Genomic DNA, 24394 nt, shown 5'->3' with positions numbered 1-24394 from the left:
ATCTATAGAACAATTGTAGGGAAAACTAACTTTATTGCACTCCGAGAGCCCCCTCGGGGTCGGGAGCATTTCTGTTGTGTTGTGAAGATTTCGGTGTGTTGTGGCGATGTCTTTGCATTGTGGTTTAATTCTGTTGTGTTGTGGCAATTTCATCGTAACTATGAGCTCTGAGGTTGATGATATAGGCAACCATTCTAAATTAATTGATACTTTTAATTAGCAAAGAGTCCAAGTACTCTTGTGATTTCCACAAAAATAATAATTTTAAAGAATGAATTAAATTGTAAAATATATCAAAAACATTTATTTGATATGCAGCCTTGATGAACATGAGACCTTTAAAAAAAATCTTCAAGACCTCAAGCTTTTAAATGTTACTTATTTGAGCTTTTGAAAAATGTATTTATTTTTCACAGCTTAATTGAATAGCCATATTCTACAACCACGGGCAACTGGTGCTGCTCTACAAATGTGTATTAAGGGTAATATTACTAAAGTGTAAACAGTTTGAGTACCCTGATCATTTCTTCTTTTGACAGATAAACTGTACAAGTTGCTAAAGGACTACTGTGGACACTACACTCGTGAATATCGCTCACCAAAAGACCTGTACAGATTTATCAGAGAGAAGATTGGGGTTAAGGACAGCTCTCTGTAAATCTGTCTGACTGTGAGATTCATACAAGCTAACTTTAGAGAAAAGTAGTCAAAGCAGTTAGCAGTATTGAATATGTAAAGCTGCTTTGAATGTATCAGATTTCTGAAGGATCAGAACAATGAAGTGACAATACTAAAAAAAATGTATTCATATGTATAAAAAGGTATGTAATGTATTTCTTTTTGATACACAGGTGTCATTAGTCAAATTGTTTAACTTAATTAAAATGCTTTATAGTCATTCAGGATTTATTTTAATATTTTAATCTTAGTATCATCTGATAAAGTGCTCATTTCACTTCTTCATTAATGCAAAATAAACACATCAAATTTGTAATCTTCCAACTGTTATTAATACAAACAAGCAGACAAATGGAAACTGAGATGCCTTTATTGAATGATGTCTCAATGATAATCTGAAATAAACACAAACCTAAGAAAATAAATAAATCCTTTTATTTTATGTCCCGTAAAGTCTTTCTGCTTGCTGAAGTTACCTATTGAAGTTCATGATAATTTGGCACATTTAAAGGGGGAATGGGAGGGATGAAGATGAGGAAGAGGATGAAGTATATGTTGTCTGTACATTTCCTTCTCTATTTTAGAAGCTCAGTATTTCCTTTCGCAATAATTTAAAACTGCATATGGTTCCATGCATGTCCTTTAATGTCCTCATGCTATCATGACTTTTCAATGTCCCATTTCTGAGAGATGTCCATGCCAACTAATTTCTTGCACTTCTCTCAGTGACTTTTGTGTGTATTTAAAAGTAAACATTATTCATAGTGACAGAAAAGCTTGAGTTGTTCTAGCTGTCATTTGAAGGCTCTATTAAAACCATCAACATGCCTCAGAGATACGTGCATGCAAATTGTTACTATATAGTTACTAAAAGCTTGCATCCTTCAAAGAAAATCTGCATAGATATACCTTTTATACCTACAGTGTAAAGCAAACCTGTGCTTTGGTGAGTAGATACCTAGCTGCCAGTTTGCCCTTTTAACGCTATCAGCGGGATGTGCGCTTCCTGAAAATCAAGGGACGGAGGGATGGAAATTAAGTCACTGGATGGGGAGAGGTGATTAAGCCTGGAAGGCATTCAGGTTGAAGGCCGTGTCCAAGAACCGCTCCAGCTCCACAAGATGTGCCTTTTTGTTCCCTGTGGCAGGTGCAGCTGCAGGTTCTCGGCCAGCATACCTGGGAAGAACGAAAACATATTCAGTTCAAATTCAGTTCAAACCCCCCTGGCTCTTGAAAGATTGTCAAATGAATCAAAGGACACTACTTACCAAACTGGACGAGTGTTGTTGAAGGTTCGAGTGATGCGTGGCTTGACATAGTCATAGTAGCCTTGGTTCTTATGCTCTTCCTGGCACCACAGCAGCTGAGCCTGTGGATACTTCTCTGCCTCTGCTTTCACCAGGTCAAACGGGAACGGAGAGAGCTGGACAAAACATTCAAAATCAATCCAACACATAGTTGAACTACTTTAGTGTGCAGGAATTAAGTAAAAATTATTATGTGGTGTATAAATGGCCAGGAAAGAAAGCCTGACTAGAATTACAAGATAGCTAATTATAGGGAAATAAATACAGAATATGGCCCATTTAAAAAAAACATGATAATGATGATGTGTACAGGTACCTGCTCAATGCGGCTGATGGCTACTAAGTCCTCCAGGCCTCTGGTCTTTCGTTCTTTGGTGAGGTCATAATACACTTTTCCTGTGCAGAAGATGAGATGCTTCACTCCTGATGAATTCTGCGATGCACTTCCCTCTTCTGGAATCAGACGTCTGAAGTGTGTGCCTGACAGTGATGGGAATAACGGCGTTATAGATAAACGCTGTTACTAATGGTGTTGATATTTTCAGTAATGAGTAATCAAACGGATTACTGTTTCCCCCGTTACAACGCTGTTACCTTTACTGAGAATAAAATGCGGCGTTACCATAATTAAGCTCACTGAAGCGGTTTTCATCCGAACAGGCACGCGCTCTGTCAGCGGACCTGCAGCTGCGTGTGTGTGACTGTGTGTGTGTGTGTGTGTGAGACACACGCACGCGCGCATGCGACCAGTTACCAGGAGTCAGAGCGATGGCATGTCCAATGACTTCAAAGGTAGCTTTCGCAAACTGGAAGTATAAGTGCTACTTTTCCCTCGTTGAGGTGAAAGGTAAGAATGTTTATGTAGCGTGCAACTTATGCCCAGAAGAGTCTCTCCTCGTCGGTGAACGTAATTGATAACGTGAGCTCCACTACCAAAGGATTAGACAGAGCCACGACATTAAAGACACCAAAGCTAGGTTTTTCTCGCGAGAAAGTGGGTAAGCCCGCCATACAAACAAGACTTGACAACAAAAGAGACAACTTTTATTTTTGTACAGTAACGAAAATAGTTACTTTCCCTGGTAACGAGTTACTTTTATTATAGAGTAATTCAGTTACTAACTCAGTTACTTTTTTAAAGTAACGTTCCCAACACTGGTGCCTGATCAAGCCCAAACACAACAGACTATTACTACAACATTCAGCTAGAGCATTTTTATGTCAAAAGATTGCCAAGATTTCAAGCACACACACCTGGTAACATGTCATCAAAACTTGACTTGGCCTCTGGGTGCCGTAACAGCGATTTAGGCGTGAAGATAATGAGCTAAAGCAAACAGAAATAAAAATTAAAACACATATACATATATATATGTATACACACACACACACACACACACACACAGAAAAAGGTAGATACAGACAGGGTCATTTAGATGGAGTCACTCATTAATAATTTAAAATTATTGAATTTTTACTAAATCACAAAAAAATCTATTTAAAAGAATGATTTGCTTAGAAAGTGGCATTACTTGCATGCTTAACAATAGCTAATATCATCCAATTAAATATTTTAGAGCAAAAATACTCTATAGCAAATATGAATTTCCATGAATAATCCCTTGACTCCTTCCAGACCTGGTATGCAATTTTAAAATTGCTTGATATTTCCAGGTTTTTCATTATGAGGGAATCTTATAGAGCTGATAAACAGAGTGAAATGTCTCTTACAGGCTTTCTGAAGGGTAGAAGGATCTGCCTTCGAAGAACATGGAAGTAGTTAGCAGGAGTGGAGCAGTTCACCACGATCCAGTTACAGTCATAAAGCTGCCGGACAGCAAAGTCCTCTGTGATTTTCTGTGGCAAAAATAGAGTAGAGTTATAGAATATTAAGCATTTTGTTAAAATGATTAAAAAACAAAACAACAGTGTTTGGTTGAAATGTCCATGTATTCTACCGGGAAAACATCAGGGTCATCATTGCACATCTGCAGGAATCTCTCTGGGCGGGCGGAGGAGTGCTCTGGTCCCTAAAAACAATAGCAAGAAAGCAATGAAAAATTGAAATATTCGAAAATTAAGCCCAGAGGTGGATTTAGAATAAAAAGACCTTACCATGCCCTCCATGCCGTGAGGCAGCAGCAGCACAATGCCGTTTTGTCTGACCCACTTGGCCTGGCCAGGGGAGATGAACTGGTCAATGATGCACTGGGCTGTGTTATGAAAGTCTCCAAACTGAGCCTCCCAGAGCACTAGAGCATTTGGGCTTGCCATGGCAAAGCCCAGCTCAAAGCCTGCACACAATGAGACACAAACCTGAAGTTCAGTGGGGATTAAATCATCCACACTGCTGCTTACTCTGGGGTTGTCTGACTGACAGCAACCAACCACAGTTCGTTTGATTTATACCCACCAAGAACCCCATATTCTGACAGTGAGCTGTTGCACACAGTATAAGGAGCCTGGTTGGGGTCGATGTAGTCCATGGGAATGCAGGTCCGTTTGTCAACGTTCTGATCATGTAGCACATGGTGTCGATGACTGTATGTTGATAAAAAGGGAGACTGTGAAGTTGCTTTTAAATCAAGTTAATTTAGGAGCAGGAGATGCTGCTATTCTCACCTGAAGGTCCCTCGCTCCACATCTTGACCACTGAGACGCACATGAATGCCTTCCTTTAGCAGAGAACCGAAGGCCATGTATTCACCCAGAGCCCAGTCCACTGAGCGTTTCTGCACCATTGTAGCCCTGCCCTTCAGGATACGGGTGAGACCTTATAGGAAGACAGAGACAAAACGATCTCAGGGTAAAGATGCTGAGGTACAGATGCTGGCTCAACGTAAGAAAAAAAATATTTTAAAGCCTGATTTGAGCTAAAAAAAAAGCGACTTTATAATACAGTTCTGCCAATGTTTTTAGCGGTGATTTCACATGTTTTTGAAAACGTGTGAAGATTTTAGTGTTTCCTCATTAAAGTATATAAGAGCTGTAGTATTACAAGAAATGGCCAGTTCCCAACATGCTTTAAAATTGCATGTGTATGCAGAAAGGAGGAGTGGAAAGGTACCTCCGTGGATAGTGAAATCCTCCATAGGCACAGAAGAAGCCACTTGACCAATGTGACCCAGCACTTCCTCATTGAGACCAGTGGATGGACAGCTCATGCTCTTAGGTTGGCCATCCAAAGTGAAAAAACCTGTAGAGTTAAGTACAAATGTCAAATCAAACAGATTTCAGAATAAATGCAAGTATACACACATACACACATGTCTGAATACTGTTTAGGGACACCGTACATGAACACAAACACATACCTGGCCAAGGTGAGTCAAGCCAGTGCTTGATGTGCAGGATCTTCTCGTCTTTAGAGCGATTATATGCCTCTTCACAGATTTTGTCATATTTTGCAATTTCCTCCTTACAAGGGCAGACAGGCAACATTAAATTAATGTAAATATTCACTTGAGCTAAATTCATCTGTCAATATTTCCTATTAGGTCAAAGTAGGCAAGCTAGTAAGATTTTTTTATTTTTTTTTAAGTTTTTGAAAGAAGTCTCATATGATAACAAAGCCTGCATTTACTTGATCAAAAATACAGTAACAACAGTAATATTGTGATATGTTATTATAACTTAAAATAGCTGTTCTAATATTTTAAATTATTTTAAATAATGTATTTCTGTGATTCAAAGCGGCATTTATCACTCTAGTCTTCAGTCTCACATGATCCTTCAGAAATATCTAATATACTGTTTTTTTTTCTAAAGAAACATTTATGATCAATGCCGAAAACAGTTGCCGTTTAATATTTCTGTATAATTCTGTATACATTTCTGTATTTTGTTTGAGGATTCTTTCATTATTAAAGCGCAAAAGAACTGCATTTATTTGAAATACAAATCTTTTATACAAATCATTATAAACTAGGGATGTCACAGTTAACCCGTTAACGAATGCAATTAATTTGAATTCCTTAACGTGTAAAAATAATTAAACGCAAATAAATTACAAAAGTACGTGTAGTTGCATCATTAACATAATTTTTGTCATGCAGTAAGATGATGTTAGAAGTCGGGAGTCCATCACAATCAGATTGAGCATCTACAGCACCTGTAACCCTGGTCGAAGGAAATATTAATTGTAACTCTTTAACCCAATTCTGTTTCTGTTTGTGATTAGGCCATTTAAAGCCATTAAAAACGTTTTGAGTGATCCAGGAATCAGAAACATTCAAACAGTTCAAAACAGCGCTAATGTAAAAAAGGCCAGGCTGATTACATCAGAAATTCAGAAATAATAGAATCACCTCGTGTTTTTGGTGAAATATTAAGTGTGTGCTTTGCTTTAAAACACGAGTGGTCATATTCTGCGATTGTTTCTGTATAGTAAGTATAGTATAAGTCCTTCTAAATACATTGTATAGTAAGTGTGTGAGAGTCTAGTATATTGATGCACAAAGAACAAACCATGTATGTGCATTCTAGATCATTGCTCTCATTCTTCATTCATGTACACATTTCAGTACATTTGTGTTTTCAGTACAGTTCCCCCCCCCCCCCCCCCCCACACACACACACACAGGAAGGATAATGTTTGACTTGTCATGTGTACATGGTTGTGTTTAGTAATCGTAGGTTTATGCACTTAAAGTGAATAATTTAGGAGTTGGCATCTCAGCTTGACTCGTCTAAAATTAAAACCATCTTGTTGTTGGTGCGCTGTACACATACTAAAAACTGAATTATGTAAAAAAAATTCTGTAATGTTTTTTTTTTTTTCATGGGTGGTTAGGTGGTTTTAGGTATACACTTATTATATAATATTTGGTTATTTGGTGTCCTTTTAGATTTTCCAATGATCATTGAAGCTTACAGAAAATACAGTTTTCTGATTGTTTACTTTGCTGGATATAGCAAATGATGACAAAATAAATGGCTTATGCTTCATTTCACGATAAGTGTGCGATTAAAAAATGTAATCGATTGACAGCCCTAATATAAACGCATATTTAAAAAAAAATGTATTCGTCTTTGCTGAATAAAAGTTTTTTTTTTTGAATAGCAGTGTATATGTTCATATTAGCAGTAATATTTAGTTAATCTGACCTCATATTCCTGTCTGCTCACGGCTCCTTCTGCAATGAGCTTTTCAGCATATTTTTGCAGAACAGGTTTCTGTTTTTTTATCTGTTTGTACATCAGCGGTTGAGTAAACATCGGCTCGTCCATCTCGTTGTGGCCGTTTCGTCTGTAGCTCACCTATAGAGCCAAGGTGAATGATAGCATGAACACCTGAAGCACATTTTACACATAGTTGAAAACAATCCCAGCTGAAAAAAGAAAGATAAAGAGAATGCTTCCCTACCAGATCAACCACTACATCTTTATGAAAGGTGGCTCTCCATTCTGCAGCCACATTACACACGTACATCACGGCCTCAGGGTCGTCTGCGTTCACATGGAAGATGGGAGCGTTTACTACTCGGGCCACATCGGTGGGGTATGGTGAGGAGCGTGCCATTCGGGGGTCAGTGGTAAAGCCAATCTAAAGAGAGGGGAACAAAAGCTATTTAAAATTCTTAAAGATATTTCTATTCCTATTCCTGAAAAACATTTGTATCACCTATAAAGTCATATTTTGTATATAATATAGAAAATATACACTACCGTTCAAAAGTTTGAGCCCAGTAATATTTATTATTTAGAAATGAATACTTTTATTCATCAAGGATACATAAAATTGATCAGAAGTGACAGTAAAGACATTTATAATGTCACAAAAGATGTACAAGTCAAATAAATGTTGTTCTTTTGAAGAATCCTAAAATATAATTTATAATTGATTAAAAAATATATACGTCTTAACATATAACATATCATTGCATATCAAAATGTATAATAAAATATATACATATATAGAGAACTGTGATATAAATCACAATATTGCCATTTTTACAGTATTTTTAATCAAATAAATGCAGTCTTGGTGAGCATAAAAGATTTCTTTTACAAACAAAAAATCTAACTTTTAAACGGTAGTATAGAACAAATTTCTGTTTGAAAAGGTAATTATCTGCTGTGTGAGAAACAGACCTGGTTGTTTACGACCACGTGAATAGTACCGTGGGTGGTGTAGGACGGCAGGTCACTAAGATGAAATGTCTCGTAAACGATCCCCTGACCTGCAAAGGCTGCGTCTCCATGCAACAAAATGGACATCACCTTCAGAGACAAGGGCACAGTCTTCTTACTGACAACATGTCAATCAGGTCTTGTTTTCTAATCACAAAAGACAACTTAAAACAGTTCTAAAAATTGCTGACACAATACCACAAATCACATCGCAACTTGCTTGTCTTTGAGGGAACCGCTTAATCTTTCCATACAGGCCTCTTAATCTGTCCTTTCATCTAGTCCATGTCTGGAACACTGAGGTCATTTATATACTAACATACTCTGATAGTGTTGCACGATATATTGGTACTAGAAAAGTATTGCAATACCCTGCTATTACAAATGGTATGGTATTTTAGTATTACCGGTACTTTAAGGAGGACAGCACTAATATGACCTGTATTTCTTAATTTGCGTCAATGTGTGACAGCAGGTGTTATGACGTGTGCAGAGCTCTGCTTCCACCGTTAACTAAACATTGGAAGTAGAAGAGTTAAATATATACGCACTGCGCATGACAAAGAAAGCAACAGAAATATGCGCGCACGACAAAAAGTACGGTGAGGGACGTGCTCGAGCCGGACTCTGACTTGAAGAGCACGCACACGCCTTTCAGACAACATGCAGTCACGATTCAGTTCTTTCGCAGATTATTGTTTGGGTTTAAATGGTCAAAAATATGTAAAAATGCACGGTCTGGTAAGTATTCAAGTAAACACAGTCGGATATGTCTTTAGTAAATGTATACAGTTGAGGTTATTAGATCTGTGCAGGTCTCAAGCCGGACCTAATATTCTGTGTGATTAATGTTAATCAAACAACAATGAAAAATAGAAAACCACCACATGCTCGGCTAAATAACTAAAATATATTTATAAGGAATCAGTGTATAGTTCAATTTTAGAGTGAAGATTTAGAGCAGTTTTATATTTGATTATTTAATTTCTTTTGTGACTTGAATCGTGACTTAAATAGACATAATGTAGCTGAAAAATAAAGCACTATTTTAGTAATATTATTTGTAATTTTTGCTTATTTAAAAAAAAGAAAATATTATAAATATAAAATTAATTTAAAAAAAATACTAAATTACTCATATCATGAAATAAGATTTTGGTCATCCCAACCTGTTGAGAAGTGAAAGGTTAGTGACATTAATGATAATGTGATCTCTGTAAGGATGTTCACGCTGGCATGTAGTTATTATAGCAATAAGAGGAGGGAATGGTCAAAAACCAGAGCAGGAACATGCTGGCCAAGTTCATTTAAAGTCAAAAAATAAAACAATGATATGACAAGTTCTGTTGTCATATTATTCAATTACTTTTACTGTTTTTTTTGTGTGACCGTGGTATCGATATCATGGTATTTTAGTCTGGTATCGTATCAAAGTAATTTTGGTATCGTGACAACACTATACTCTGACGAATTAAACGTTAAGCTATGTCTGCATTTAAAATGTACAGTAATAATAGATTTGTTTTCACACTTGTATCCAATAACATAAGTACAGATTCATACCCTATTGCCATCAGAGTCACCGCAGTAGAACTGCTCTGCCTTGGTCTTGCCCTGCACTACAGGGTCCACTGCCTCCAGGTGTGAAGGGTTGGCCATCAGGGATAGTGTGATGTGGCGTTCAGTGACCCGGTTGATCCGTCTGTGGTACATACCCAAATGATACTTCACATCACCTGAGCCCTGAAAGAAAGCCACAGACAGAAAATGAAACATGAACAGGGCTGCAATGTCAACACCAAAGATTCTTACATACTGTACAATAGAGAGCTTATGTTCTGTTATTTTTTTTTAAATATGGGAGAGGATGTTTTCACAGAAAGATAATGTGCAGAGCTAATTATGTAGTACAATTAAGATTATGAATGTTTAGTATATTACTGCCCTGGTTGTTCCAGATTTGCTTTAAAGTTGTCATGAAATGAAAATGTTCCATTTTATCCCATCTATTTTCTAAATGCATGTTATTGAGAACAATTCATTTGTGTAAATGTGCCTTTTTTATTTTTAACTTTTGTCCTCATAATAATCCTTAATTAAGCGGTCATGAATCGATCATTTTGTGAAACGTTAGACTTTTCTCAATCATGCAATCATTTAATCTGCTCAAACCCACCCTTTTCTTACAATTGAATGCAAACTTGCATTTATCTGACCTTTAACTGACGATAGCCCAGCATGTTTTTCTTTTTTGACAATGTTTCACTTAGATGCACGTCACAATAAGTAAGAAAAGATCTGCTGCTACTTCTCTTTTATCATGCCTTTGAAAAAGAAGTGAAACATTTAGTATAAGGTTTCATAGCATAATCATAAATATAAAGCAATCGATTCGCCTCCACTGGACTAGACATGGTAAAAAGTAGGGGTGTAACAGTTCACGTATTCATACCGAATATATTTTCAGTACGGATCTTAAAATGCAAAAAATGCTTGTGAACTGAACAGTACAGTATTTTGAACCATGACTTTAAAACCAAGGTGAATAACATTTAACCCATTGCGCAAGTAACATATTCTTGTGGTAAAATTTCTGAGATGGGCGTAGACCAGTCTTTTTGTAAAGCCGTTAAGGTAGTTGAACTGTGAAAGTGAAACTTCTGATGAAGAAAATAATGGTGGCTTGAGAGATGATTACCTCATCTGCAGCTTCCAGCTTTGAATCAAACTGGCAGAAGATCTGCTCCAGCTCCTTACGAATCACATTAGCAAGCACATTCAGACGACCTCTGTTGGAGAGCAGACAATTCAGACATGTTTCAATGGCCTTACATATGTTGCCTGAACCTGAAGTACTTTCCTAGTTAAAACACATCATTCAGTATTTTGGTCCTCTACCTGTGTGGCATGCCCATAATAACATTTTCTACTCCATTTTTACTCGATTTGTCGATGATGGTTTTGAGCGCAGGAATGAGAGCCTCAGATCCCTCCAGGCCAAAGCGTTTCTCTGACGACCACTTTCTCTGCAGGAACTCCTCAAATCTGATGAAACCACATCATTACAAACATTCACAAAATGTTCACAAACATCCTTTGACGTACTAAAAATGATGTTATTGCATAAGATAACACAATATTAAAGCAAGTTTCATCACCAAACAAATGACGCAAGAGTTTTCTTGAGTTCTCTTCCCTTTTCTTGCATGTCTTCAATGAACTTTAACCAACTGGTGTCAATGTTAGTGGATGTATGAAGTCAGTTGGCCTTTTGTGAAAGGTTTATCTTAAAGTGTGCCTGTGCTTAAATTATTTGAATAGCAAACCACTCATTCAGGTCTCCAGAAAACTATGGCATGGGGCAGACCTGGTGGAGCGGACCATACGAGCCAGTAGCGTCCTCTTCTCTTCCAGAGTAAATTGCATCACTCCAGGCTTCTCAAATTTCTGCCTGATCCACTGGCACTGCTCCAGGTCATTGATAAACATGAACTCCACCCCAATGTGTTGACAGTAGGCCATCTGCATAGTACAGCAAGAGGTCATGTTTTTGTATATTATACTTTGAATATATAATGTTGAATAACTTTGTGTACTTCAGTGATACTCTATTGTATCTATTGATATTCAAATGTATCTCAATAGAGTGCCGAAGTTATGACCTCACTTTGTAGGCCAAAACGCGGAAGTGAGTTAGCATTTTAGCACTTCCGGTCCCCTCGCTCTAAAGTCTATGGGTTTTTTGATTGGGTTTTTGCTAAATCGCCTGAAATAAGGTCTGTGGTAAACAAAGCCTCTAAATATTTTTACGTTTTGATCTATGACATAAAACACACTAGTTCTAACCTGCTTGTGATTTTTTAAAACTTTATTGTGTCTTAAAAACAGTGGTTGCTAACAAGTTGCTAAAAGGGACTACATCCTATGCCCGGGAATTTAAACGTCATCGTGACAAACAGCAAATCTCACCAGCCCGCGTTTCATTCACTTTTGAATTCTGTAAGTAAATGTTTAATAAAAATAAAATAAGTAGCTTTTCAGCCTCATTTTCTTAGAAGTTTACCTTTCAGTTAATATACACAGTTATATATTTAGTCCTTTCAAATAGTAGTGTTTCCAAATATTGTTGTACACAGAAATCTGTGATATTAAGGTAACCGATTACCAGTTCTTCATTTCTGTGGAGAGACTGTAGTGTTTTGTTTTGTCCCGAGATGGAACCACAAGTCATCAAATGAAAGCTGCGCTGTTCTACATGTCCAGATTTATAGTGGTTCTCTCCTCGATAAATGATCAATCGTCTAAGAAAAATGACATACGATTGTAAATTGATTCGGCTATAGCTTAAGTCGTTAGTGCTTCTGAGGTGGTAAAAGCACTATTTTTTTTTCTGGCTAATTAGCAAATGGTATGCAAACATACAATCAAACATAATACAGTGAAAGATAATCTTTAAAGTCTATTTGGGGCACGAGGATCAGGCATAATAGCCTAATCTTAATCACAAAGACAATAATATTAAGCCTTATATAAACTAACAAAATAATAAACAAATAAATAAAACATTAACAAACAACAAAACAAATCTCAGAGAGGCATGCATAAACCTAATTAGTTTCTAACATTTTTGGAAAAAACGAATGGGCAATATTTCTCATGAAAAAGTGGATAAGTGTTCATACACGGCGCAGATCATAATGAGCGAACGTGTTTTTTAAATAAAGTTTGAGGAAGCTTGATGATGACGTAGATCCGCGACCGTGTGCTGTAATCCGTTTATAGCCTACCGTTAGCATTTTATATCTAAAGGCTTTTATTTAGGCTTCAAACGGTATACATGTTGGATTCACTTGTAAAGATTATCTTGATAGACAAAACGTGTAAGGGTCATAACTCTTTGTTGAACACAGATCTTATTTTTTGCGATTGTCCAAAAGTCTATGGGGAAAATGCATAGGCTTTTGATCGAGGGAACCCATGCGCCGCTAATTTCCGGGTTGGCCTACAGTGACGTCATGACTTCGGCACTCTATTGGGGAAATATTTGGGTACGCACCTCTAAACGCCGGATGATTTCCCTGAGTGGAAGGGCACTTTCACTGCCCCCGATAAAGGTAGTGGTAGGAAGCCGGAAAACTTTATCCAGATCTGCTTCTTCCAGTCCGTAGAAGCCTGACAGCAGACATGCAAACACATGGATGTGGAAGGGGGAGGATAGGCAAGTGAAACAAGACACAGTGGATCCGACCGACACATAAACACAGAAGACAAAATGGAACTGCATTATAGGAAGCAGGTATATGGAAAAAAAATTTATATTTAAAGGTGCACTATGTAGGTTTTTGCAGTAAAATATCCCAAAAAACACCAGGTCAGTGTTATATATTTTGTTCAGTTGAGTATGTTTCCAACTATTTGTAAATAGTGAGAAAATTTCTATTTTAACCAAGGAACCGGGACGTGTAAGGAAGTCGCCTGTCAATGGCATCATATGTGTGTTAGTCTCGGTTTCTGGGTTTATTTCGCAGAAATGCTTTTCTCTTACTGCAGTGTGCAACAAGTGTCAAAGCAGCCACAGAGCGGAAGCACAGATTAACGTCATTTTAAACACACTTAAATGTATCTAATATGATAAACAGAGCAGCGTTACCTCATACTCATGACTAGAAAAGCGGAAATGGCGTCGACAACTATGTCCCGTCATAATAAAAGTCTTACTGCTTGCGAGCCATGTGTTGCGTAACAATTGCTCCATGGCCTTGCCCAGCTCCCACAACACTCGGTCCTGCTCTGCTTCATATTACAGTAACGTTAATAATCGTATCCATGAACATGATTTCTGCCCATGTCCTTTCCCGATTCTTCCACCAGCTGTGAGGTAAAGACCACATGTCCCAAGATACTGCGCTCAACTTTGGCGTCATCAAACTACACCTTTGTTTTGATTAAGCGACCTCTAGCAGATGGAAAATGTACATAGTGCACCTTTAAAAGTATTATTAAAAACATACAGTGTAAATAACAGCACATTCATGCACATAAACGACACAGAACATTTGAAGAAAAGTCTAAGCCAACAGTGTTAGCAGAGGAAAAAGGATAGATGGTGAAAAACAGATCTATTTTAGCCCATTCCACTAGTACCGGGGGGTAATGCATGCATGGGATGCAAGAGATGAGCAGAGAATGTCAGTGTACACTTTAACTTCTTTTCTTGTTGACTAATAAGCGATGCGAGCGTGTTTTTATCTGCAAACCATTAAGGCTAAAAGACTGATGAGCAGAAATGTAAACTATATTCATTACAACGAGTCTCACAAAGCAGATTGCTCTGACCTTTGATCTCAAGGTGTGCCAAAACACTTCATTCACAACGTGTCCCATGAGCTGTTCCTGTTTATTTATCCACACAAAATACACAATGAAAATGTACCTTGAGGCTGCACGCATGTAAATATAATAATATGTTCTTGCAACACCAGTAAAACAAGTTCATGTAAAACGAAACGTGATGACAAGAAGAAACAAAGATGAAACTGAGTATGTAAATAAAATAATTTGTCAAGTCAAAAGGGATATTTGTGTCTAGATATTTGCCTGTTTTATTTTCTGAAGTCACACTTGAACGTCATTCCTGTAGAACACACAATGTAGAACTAATAATAACTTGCTATTAGTGATGTTTATATTAACAAAGACATTAACAAGCTGGAATCAACCAAAGATGACTTTGGGAGAGTCTAACAGCATGTCACAGCCTCGATCGCTGAGGATAAAACTAACATTCCATGAAGATGAGGACATTATGTAAGAAACAGACCCTAGGCAAGGTTAATGAGGGAAGTTGCCCCATATGCCAGCTGGGGCTCCTGCAAGGACCAGAACAGTGCAGTGTCACATGAAGTTACATAAATGCAATTCTGCTAAGAGTTGACAACAATTTAGAGTTAAATACCGTATAAAGGTACAATAAAGGGAAAGCTGTCCATGGAAACCAAAAAACCATGCTCAAGTGTTCAGGTACTGACAGCTTTATTGGACTAGGCTTAAGGACAATGTTCGGATGTGCAAAAACCAAGGGCATGGGTTCCACTAAATGCTAAAAAAGAAAGCGAGGCTATGCAACTCTAAATGTATTTAATCACTGTTTTTTAATCAGGGAACTGCTTCTAAAAATGGTATCAACTCAAATGCACTAGCTAGTCCTCATACCTCCAGCTGTAAGGTGAGACAGATGGGCTTTAAAAACAGCTGCATCTGAGGAGTCAAAAAGCATTACATACCAAAAAAAAATACAAAAATATATAATGACCCCTGGTGTGGACGTGACCAATGTTACAAAGTGATTTTTTTTACTGTTGTACCACAGTGAAATGAACTGAACTTGTGAGGTGTTCTGAGAAAAAGCACTGAGCGCAGCATTTCCACTGAATGAAATGTAGAACAATGCAGTGCTGGAAAACTGACACTGTCAGAGAGAGAAAACTCCCTCACCTCTCATAGTGCAATGTTACCGTCAATAAAGTACAGGACGAGCGTCTCACTAGTATTGGATGCTTGTTGACAATCCCCCTGCCATTGATAGAAACTACTCTAAAATATCATGCTTGACCACATATCAGACATAGATATGTTATAAATGATTCTCTGACTGCTTTTAATCTAAGTCTGCATTTTGAACAAATGTTCATGACAGAAGGAACCTGAAGATTAGGAGTCATGACATTTGATGATATAAGCTTGTGTGAGGCATTCCGATGATTCACATTTCTCAGATTGTTGTGTTGACTGTTTTGATGGTAAACGAACCACAATCTTGCTCAACAAAGTTTCCAATCAACTGAATTTAATGCGTGCACGTAAATAAACCTCTACAAAAAGTTTGTGCACAATAAAATGAGAAAAAGCAACTGCTATTCACAGAATCCACTGATCAAAAGCCTAGGCGTTACCAGTACAATAAAGAGCAACTGTGAGGATATGAAAAAGGCAAAGAGAGAAAGAGGAACTACAACATGACACATAGATGAGACAAGTGCTACACTGACAAACACACTTCTGTGGTCAACAGTGAAACCGTAGAGCAAACATAATTTACAATGGGCAAAGCCAGAGGCCTGGATATGCAGTGATAAGGTACAAACGGATAGGCTCTGATCCAGAACTTAATTTGGACAGCATTTCTTTGTGTGTGTGTTTGTTTGAGTGTGTGTACATATGCAATATATATATATATATATATATATATATATATATATATATATATATATATATATATATATATATATATATATATATATATATATATATACACACACATATATACATTAGGGCCGGGACTTTAACGCGTTAATTAAGATTAATTAATTACGTGACTTTAACGCGTTAATTAATTACGCAAAAAAAAAAAAAATGTAACCACACTTACTTTTGCACCGCGGAACGTTTTTCAATGAATGAGTTTCGACGGACCCATTATACTGGAACACCAACTAGCGCTCCAGAGTCACGACAACAACAAACCATGGGTGCGTCTCAATCAGCTCCCTAGTTCAGTAGTCAGGGCACTGATCAGGGAGTCAGCCCATTGACTTATGTCCTGATCAGTGCCCTGACTAGTGAACTAGGGAGCTGATTGAGTCACAGGGCATGAGTGAACATGAACGAATTAGCTGATGAGACTGGTTTTTTAAAACAAAATTTCCCATCCACGGGGCCAAGCAAAGCAAAGAATGGAAGCGTCGTCAAGAGCAAGGTTGTGTGCAAGCTATAAAACAAGGAATTTGCGTATCACCGCAGCGCATCGAGCCTCAGATATCACAAATATGCTTTTGCTAAACTTAATGGCAAACATTGCGCTGGTCTGCTGGACTGAAATAAATAAACAATATTTTGTTGATTAAGCTTATGTATTCAGTCATTATTCAATGGTATACTAGAAATACATGTGAAAAATTACTTCTCATTGTTCTCAGGTCAAATATTTATATGCAATTAAAATGCGATTCATTTCGATTAATTAATTACAAAGCCTCTAATTAATTAGATTAATTTTTTTAATCGAGTCCCGGCCCTAATATATATATATATATATATATATATATATATATATATATATATATATATATACACACACTGGAAAATTCAGGAACAAATTACATTTTAAAATGTATTAAAATAGAAAACTGTTATTTTAAACTATAATAATACATTACTGTTAATATTTTATTTTTTCTCCAAATAAATGCAGCCTTGGTGAGCATAAGAGAAAATCTTTCAAAAATCTTTCAAAAATGTTTAGAGCAGTAGTGTATATATTAGGTCCATTTAATAAATGCATAATTTGACCCAATATTGTAATCAACTGAGCATTGGCAGCTAGCTAGGCTTTGGAACAAGGCCATCGTGTCCAATATCACACATTTCCCAGGTAATGTTTATATAATTTTGAACCTGCACACAAACAACACTCACTGCTACGTGTTTAAATTTTACCCATGGCAAATATCCAAAAAGGTCTGGACCACATGCATGCTTCAGGTAAGGGTGGAGGATACACACATTGTTCACACAAAAACAAGCCATGCCACATAAAAAGATTAAATCACTCTCCAACACCCAATTAAAACCTCACCAAGTTTATCAGAAGATGTGATTATATCTGCAGGGACACACGAATCGAGATCTGCATCCATAATTCCAAGAGGATCCAGCTGTGCAACGTGGTGCCCTCGAATCTGCAGGGAGTTACATGAATAAGATGTACAGACAGACGAAGGAGAAGAGGAGAAGAAAGGGCAGTAACCCAAAGAACAGTATGGACAGTTTAGGAGGTGAGATGAGGAGAAAGTGAGTGTGAAAACCACCAGAAAGAGACAGGAGAGCAGGGACAGAAGGACAAAGAACAAATGTTAACACACTAAATGGGCACGCTTGCAATCACACTGAACACCACAAGCAGTTCTCACCAGATTGTTGGAACTTGATAGATATCGGGGCATTGTCAAAATTTACACAACTTGCACCCAAAGGGTCAAGTTTGGCTATATGATGACCTCTGACCTGTGAACAAGGCAACAGCACTTACAAGCTAACAGAGGAGTGCAATCACAGATTAATTGTCCTTATTATAAGGTTAGTTCACCCAAAAATGAAAATGACGTCATTAATTATTCACCCTCAGACTCTTACGCTGTGTAACCAGTGCATTACTTTCTAGTTCTACGGTAGAGCGACTTGTGCGCATACATCGTGGTGCTCACGTGAACAGCGTCGGCCAATGGTAAGCGGTGTTCTGGAAGCGCTGCACTTTTTACACAGCATAAGATTCTGACACAGGCTTGAAGAAATTGTTGAATAAAGTCATCATTTTTGTTTGATTTTTGTGCACGAAAAGTATTCTTGTCACTTCATTAAAGCTGCAGTCTGTAGTTTTTCCTCTTTTTTGCCATCTCTGTTCGTAAACTGCAATTGCAATTATTTGCAGAATTATCAACTTAACGTGAGTTGTGTCTCGGTCGGCACAGTCGAGGAAAATGTTTAGAGGAAAATGTGCAGCTTTCAGTCACCGCGCCGGTGTGGATACTGTCATTCAGAAACACAGACTACTGTTTGAAAGTATAACAGACATAATAATGCGATCTGAACACGTAAGTAGCTCTTCCACTTTTGTTCTGACCAACTAAGGGGAAAAAAGCATTGCAATAAATCACAATGATTAAATCTGACGATCATTTATCATATCACATCAAACCATGCAAATTATACTTTTTCAAAATGTTAATGTTAACATCAGCAATGCGTGACTACATTTAATGTCCATTAGGGCTACCAGTAATTCAGTTTCCATTTCCGTGCAATGTGGAGTAACGTTAGAGGTGAATTGCTTCCTCTCAGAGCTAGCACAATATAATGGATGTTTACCATAATGCACATAGCAAAACGAGAAAGGCACAACAAAGAAAACTGCATAACTGGAATGAATTATGCAGAAAAAATGTGATACTGTTACATAGCCTAATTCAACCATTGAAATGTCTTACCTGTCCAGCAGGAAAAAAAGCTGAAAAACCCATTTAAAACACAGAGTTTACGGCACCTTTAAAAGCCATTTTTATCTTGTTTTCGCATCGGCCCGGTTGAAATCTCTTCTTTCTGTAGCCTCTCCGAAGTCCGAAGACTTTTGCATTTTTACAACGGATGAACGGAAACAGAGAAATATAACCTGCTAAGCATTTATGTGTACAGATATGACGCAATGATGCAAATATATGCTTGAAATTCCTGTGGAAATCCACCAGTACCACTGGAATTAAAAAACATCATTACAAGCTTACTGTTGTAAACCGAGCTATGGTAAGCAGATAGTTTTGAACACTGGCTGGTTATGTACTTGCTCAAAAATTTATTTTGAAAATGTTTTAACCCCAAAAAGTTATGGACAGCAGCTTTAAATTAAATTTGAACCACTGGAGTCACATGGATTATTTTAACGATGTCTTCTTTACTACCTTTGTGGGCCTTGCAAGTGTTAATTAAATAGCTGTCTACGGAGGGGCCTGAGAGCTCTCATATTTCATTAAAAATATCTTAATTTGTGTTCCAAAGATGAACAAGGTTTTACGGGTCTGGATGAGGGTGAGTAATTAATGACAGAATTTTTGGGTGAACTACATGCCCTTTTAAGGCACTTATATATAAATATTAAAAGGGGTCTATCTTTTTAATTAATAAAATTTGCTATTTAATTACAAAAAATATGTGAGGTGCGGGAAATAATCAGTTAAATTCTGTGGAGCTTTACGGATAAAGATTGTGTTTGAGGATCATGAAGTCCTCGTCTACTTTATCCAATGTTTTAGACCAGAAATATATGATTGAAACATGGAAAGTTTAGAAGGAAGTACATTATATTTAGGAGTGTTGATATTCACTACCAGCCAAAAGGGAACACTTACTTCTTTAACCTTTTACAAAGTTTAATATAACAATTAAGTCATCAAAACAATGAAATAACACAAAGGTAGACTATCATTCTAAAGTTTGGGCTTGGTAAGATTTTTTATATTTTTAAAAGCCTTTTACAGTCACCAAGACTGCATTTATTTAATCAAAAGTACAGTAAAAATTCTAGTATTCTGAAATATTATTACAATTAAATATTTTATATATTTTAAAATGGAATTTATTCCTGTGATGGCAAAGTCTTCTGTGTCACATAACCCTTCATAAATCAAAATTTCACATCAATGTTTTATTATCATTATCCTCAACAATTGTGCTGCTTAATATTTTTGTTGAAACTGTGATACATCTTTGAAGAATAGAATGTTATTTTAAGGCATTAAGATTTTTTTGTTCACAGGAAAAAACTTTTAAAAATGTAATTTGGGGGATCAAAGATGAGTTTTAAGAGATATAATTATTGAGTTCTGGGGGACTTAAACTGAACCCAAACCTTTTTGAACGGTAGTGTAAATACAGAAATTATAACGCTATGCTGAGAGAAAACATGAAAGCAGTTAAAGGGCCATTTCCTCCTAAAGGGCCAAACTTCATACCTGGTAGGCACGGATGAGGGACTGCACGGCAAGGTGGTCTTCCACCAGTTTTTCCACATTGGGCTGAGCTCCAACCAGCGCCTGGGCCTGAGAGAGTCCTGAGAGGCTCACCCCCACTGGAGGTGGACTTTGGTAGGCAGCGCCAGGGGGAGCTCCTGCGTTGGCGTTACGGAAGAAGATGTCCCATGACTGTTGAGAAAGGAGCACAGTGTACACAGTAAGAGACTAAGTAAGAGAACAATAACAATATTTCAAGAGCTGTGCAAAATAAATTTTGTGCATAATCCTGAAATACAGTGATACCCATCTTAGGAAAATCAACATTATTTTTATTCAAGTATTATTATACATTTTGTAAGCATGTTGTATTTGTGCTTGGAGTCAATTGTTTTATGTGTGATAACACAATGAAACATGCCAATTTTTTTTTACAAGAATTATAAATATAATATATAATAATGACAAAATTATTAACAAGAGAGAATGGGTCACACTGTGTTCCCATTAGAGTAAACTGTGGGAAGGGGACATTTCAGTAAACTGCTTTACCGAGAAGCAAAACTTCACTGGATAAGCTGGATGTTTAATTGCTTAACCGAAGACTTTAGATGCAATCATCTAAAAAGCTTTAGGTTCATGTAGGGATAAAAGAAGAGCACATCTGACCTGGTTCTTCACATGAGGGCCTACTTACCTGCACATCAGGTCATTGTGATTCAATGACATTACAAATGACCTCATATTAACCTGATAATTGTCTAATAGGCTTTCCTGCTTTGAGGAGCTAAAGAGCTCAGTGTTAAACTAAGAGAGCCGGTGGTGTATCGTTCCGCAGTATGGCACATGAGATTTTTGCACATTATAATCAGATTTTAAGTACTTCTATCTACAATAAACAACTTTCACAGACTTCTGCATTTTGTTTTCTTCAGCTCTGCCTGCCTATTTGAAGAATCAAGTGTGTGTACTTTACTTTTACTGTCACTCAGTCCTCAAAAAAGGTCAAAAGAGTTCAAGCTAATTTATATATAAATGTCATGACCAACTATGCTGAAGTGAGTCGTTCAAAGACTGGTGATGAAGAACAAAATGATAGGGTAATACAGCACTTAGCAGTATGATACACTCGTATAACACTTATTTCCACACCCTGGAAACCAGACAAGGGCATGTGACATGGAAAAGAAGTCTTACGTAACAGCCCTGCAAAGCTAAGCTTACTGTCTGAGTGGGGAACTGAAGTCACATTATAAAACGTGGACGTCCTCAAGTATAACCTTGAAGATTATGTTTTGTCTTGTGAACTGAATCAACTGATTAATATCTAATGATCTCACTGAAACGTTACAGTTTCATTCTCCAGGAACCTGTCAAGGAGAATTAGACCAAGTGTCATATTTCAAGATTAAAACTTGTGCAAGTCATATGATCTTCTTGTATTATGCTTTATGCATTAAGTCTTCTATTTTTGTACATCACGAAAAATAAAGAAATGTGTTTATATTTCACTAACATGAGAACTGCTCCTACACTGACACACTTCACCTTTAAATGGAATTAAAGACCAAAAAGGAACGTCATTTGAGAGGCGGAGAATATCATTATGGTGAAAGATTATGAAGACAAACTTTTTTTTCATACATTTTTAATTTTTTCTGTATTACAACAAGCACTCATTAATTGTTCACAATATAAACATGAATGCGTACTATGAAAGTAAACATTTTGATTTTTGATTTTAAAGTCACCATGAAATAAAAGCTGACAATTATTATGGAATATTGCATATTTATTATTAATGATTAATCATTATTATAATTTTTTTAAATAATGTGCCCTCCGTAACCTTTATTCAAAATAACCTCCCCTCCATCTTGCAGTGTCATCACTTCTCTTAGCTGATGATGTGTTGTTTACTGGTGCGAGGGTGCTACAACCTGTCACTCACATGAGATCGACCAATAGGAAAAGACAAAGATCCAATCAATTCCACTTGTCCTGCCTTATATTTGTCCTGTTTGAGAAGGCATTTCACTTGGATATGCATCACAATAAGGTAAGAAAAAACTACTGAAACTCGGTTACATGTCGAGTTTACCAGTGATATTGTGCTTTGATCCATCTACAAATTCATAGACCAAATTAGCCAGGATTTCTAAACAAAATTCTCTAGTCTACGCTAAAGGCAGATGTCTTACCTTGTGCACACTTTTGGGGTCCTCCAGCCATGCATAGTACATTTCCTCCACATAGTTGGAGCTTGTCCCATTAAGAAAAGGCTCAGCGGCGACAGGGGCCGTGTAGCACCTAAAGGGCTGAAACGTCCTTAGGGCCCTGGGTGCCACCGCTGTCCTCTGCTGTGACAAACTTTGAGCACTTTGAGAGGCTGTGAGCGGCCGCAGCCGTGCAGCGCAAGTCCTTAAGCGATGCATCGCAGTCTATAAAACAGCTCCACCGCCTCTCCAAACCAACCAGGAGAACGAAAGCTCCCCAAAGCACTGAATCCAATAGATCCTGGACGTGTTCCTTTAATAAAGGTGCTAGTCCTCCTACTTGTTCACTCAAGGCCTGTTCGAAATCCTGCCCGTCCCAGGAAGCTGAAGAAACCACCAAATAAAGCATGTCAGTGGGAAAAAAAATCAATAACTTGACATTTTGGCAACAGTAATTGTTGAGAAATGAATAGCATGCTTTTGCGCCCTTTTGCTCAGTAGTCATGCTAGGGACTCCCAAGCATGAGACACTTCCATATGCGAGTTGTCCTTAATTATGAAATATGTATATTTTATGTACTATAATTATATGCATGCTGAACAGCATTTTTAAACTTTGAAACACTATAAATTACACCCATATCTCAAACCAACTGGCATTTTCTGCAATAAGGAAGTTCACAACCTGCATAAACAAGACACTTGAACTCATGTTGCATGAGGGAGGCTGTATAAGTGTAACGTTACAGTAAATCACTTTTCACCTTAATGGAAATAGAACCGGTCATTTTAAGTAAGCGAATAGTACCGCTTTATGTTAAAGGTAACTTACCCAAGCCTTCCTTGTCAAGTAATAGTGGGTCGGAAAATTTGCTTGGGAATAAATAATAGCAACAACGTTTCTTATAATAATGAATGGCTGATGTTAACTTTTAATAACTGTGGCATAGAGGCTCTTATTATTACCCTATAAGCTAAACACATAAGAAGTTAAATGAAGATACAGAGCGAAAGAGTCACTATTAAGTATAAAACAAGAGTTTAATCTCTTGGCAGCAGATAATGTTCCAGAGTAACGGAGCACACCGGCTAGCTTCAGCTAACGTTAACTAGAGCTAAAAACAAAACTCTCCATAAAACCTTCAAATGTCCGTTAAAACTGATTCATGTATCAGTGGAAGAGATTAAAATAGCGCATTTACAGCTCTAATAACAAATATATCATTAAATGTGTCTTATTAAAGAGTCTTCTCCTCAATGCCGGTGAGGTTGCTGACTGATGCAGAAGTGACTCGCTAACGCCTCACTGACAGGAACATTAAAATGCGAAAAAGCGATGCGAAAAAATAGAGAAAAGCGATTCAAATACTTACTCTCAGAGCAGGAGATTCATAAAGTGTTGTTGGATGTCATAAAATATAACATTTGAAAGAGAACGAGTGAGATATCCGGAGCAGGATGTGTCTCGTGGCGGCTCCTATTCAGATAAATGAGTCGCTCGTTT

The 24394-nt window shown here is 37.2% G+C and overlaps 2 protein-coding genes across 2 annotated transcripts in view; one reads left to right on the top strand and one right to left on the bottom strand.

Moving 5' to 3' along the window:
• pargl (poly (ADP-ribose) glycohydrolase, like) overlaps window positions 1-1084 on the top strand; it is an 8636-nt gene extending 7552 nt beyond the window's left edge. The window contains exon 17 of the mRNA XM_067434003.1: window positions 540-1084. Within this exon, the coding sequence (XP_067290104.1) occupies window positions 540-658 (119 nt within the window). The 3' untranslated portion in view covers window positions 659-1084. The remainder of the gene's footprint in view (window positions 1-539) is intronic.
• ogdhb (oxoglutarate dehydrogenase b) lies at window positions 1031-24394 on the bottom strand. Its single transcript, XM_067434002.1, has 23 exons — window positions 24264-24394; window positions 22876-23274; window positions 20678-20866; window positions 17752-17854; window positions 13174-13289; window positions 11485-11639; window positions 11016-11162; window positions 10816-10906; window positions 9681-9860; window positions 8079-8207; window positions 7351-7530; window positions 7092-7244; window positions 5300-5402; window positions 5053-5181; window positions 4608-4758; window positions 4399-4526; window positions 4101-4279; window positions 3944-4015; window positions 3717-3842; window positions 3240-3312; window positions 2302-2465; window positions 1947-2101; window positions 1031-1854 (listed from the first exon to the last, which is right to left on the bottom strand). The coding sequence occupies exons 2-23, from the start codon at window positions 23107-23109 to the stop codon at window positions 1740-1742; spliced, it is 3072 nt and encodes a 1023-aa protein (XP_067290103.1). The 5' UTR covers window positions 23110-23274; window positions 24264-24394; the 3' UTR covers window positions 1031-1739.

This window comes from Pseudorasbora parva, chromosome 23 (assembly GCF_024679245.1).
Source record: "Pseudorasbora parva isolate DD20220531a chromosome 23, ASM2467924v1, whole genome shotgun sequence".
NCBI lineage: Eukaryota > Metazoa > Chordata > Actinopteri > Cypriniformes > Gobionidae > Pseudorasbora > Pseudorasbora parva.
The sequence above is the reverse complement of the archived record's forward strand: the minus strand, read 5'-3'. Positions and strand labels throughout refer to the sequence as shown.

What these genes read in the sequence shown, in the direction of transcription:
- ogdhb (XM_067434002.1), bottom strand. Translation starts at nt 23,109, where the DNA reads ATGCATCGCTTAAGGACTTGCGCTGCACGGCTGCGGCCGCTCACAGCC. An exon ending in AAATCATCCGGCGTTTAGAG is followed by an intron (nt 11,640 to 13,173) that starts GTGCGTACCCAA and finishes TGTACTATGCAG; the next exon opens with ATGGCCTACTGTCAACACAT. An exon ending in AAGATGTAGTGGTTGATCTG is followed by an intron (nt 7,245 to 7,350) that starts GTAGGGAAGCAT and finishes TTGGCTCTATAG; the next exon opens with GTGAGCTACAGACGAAACGG.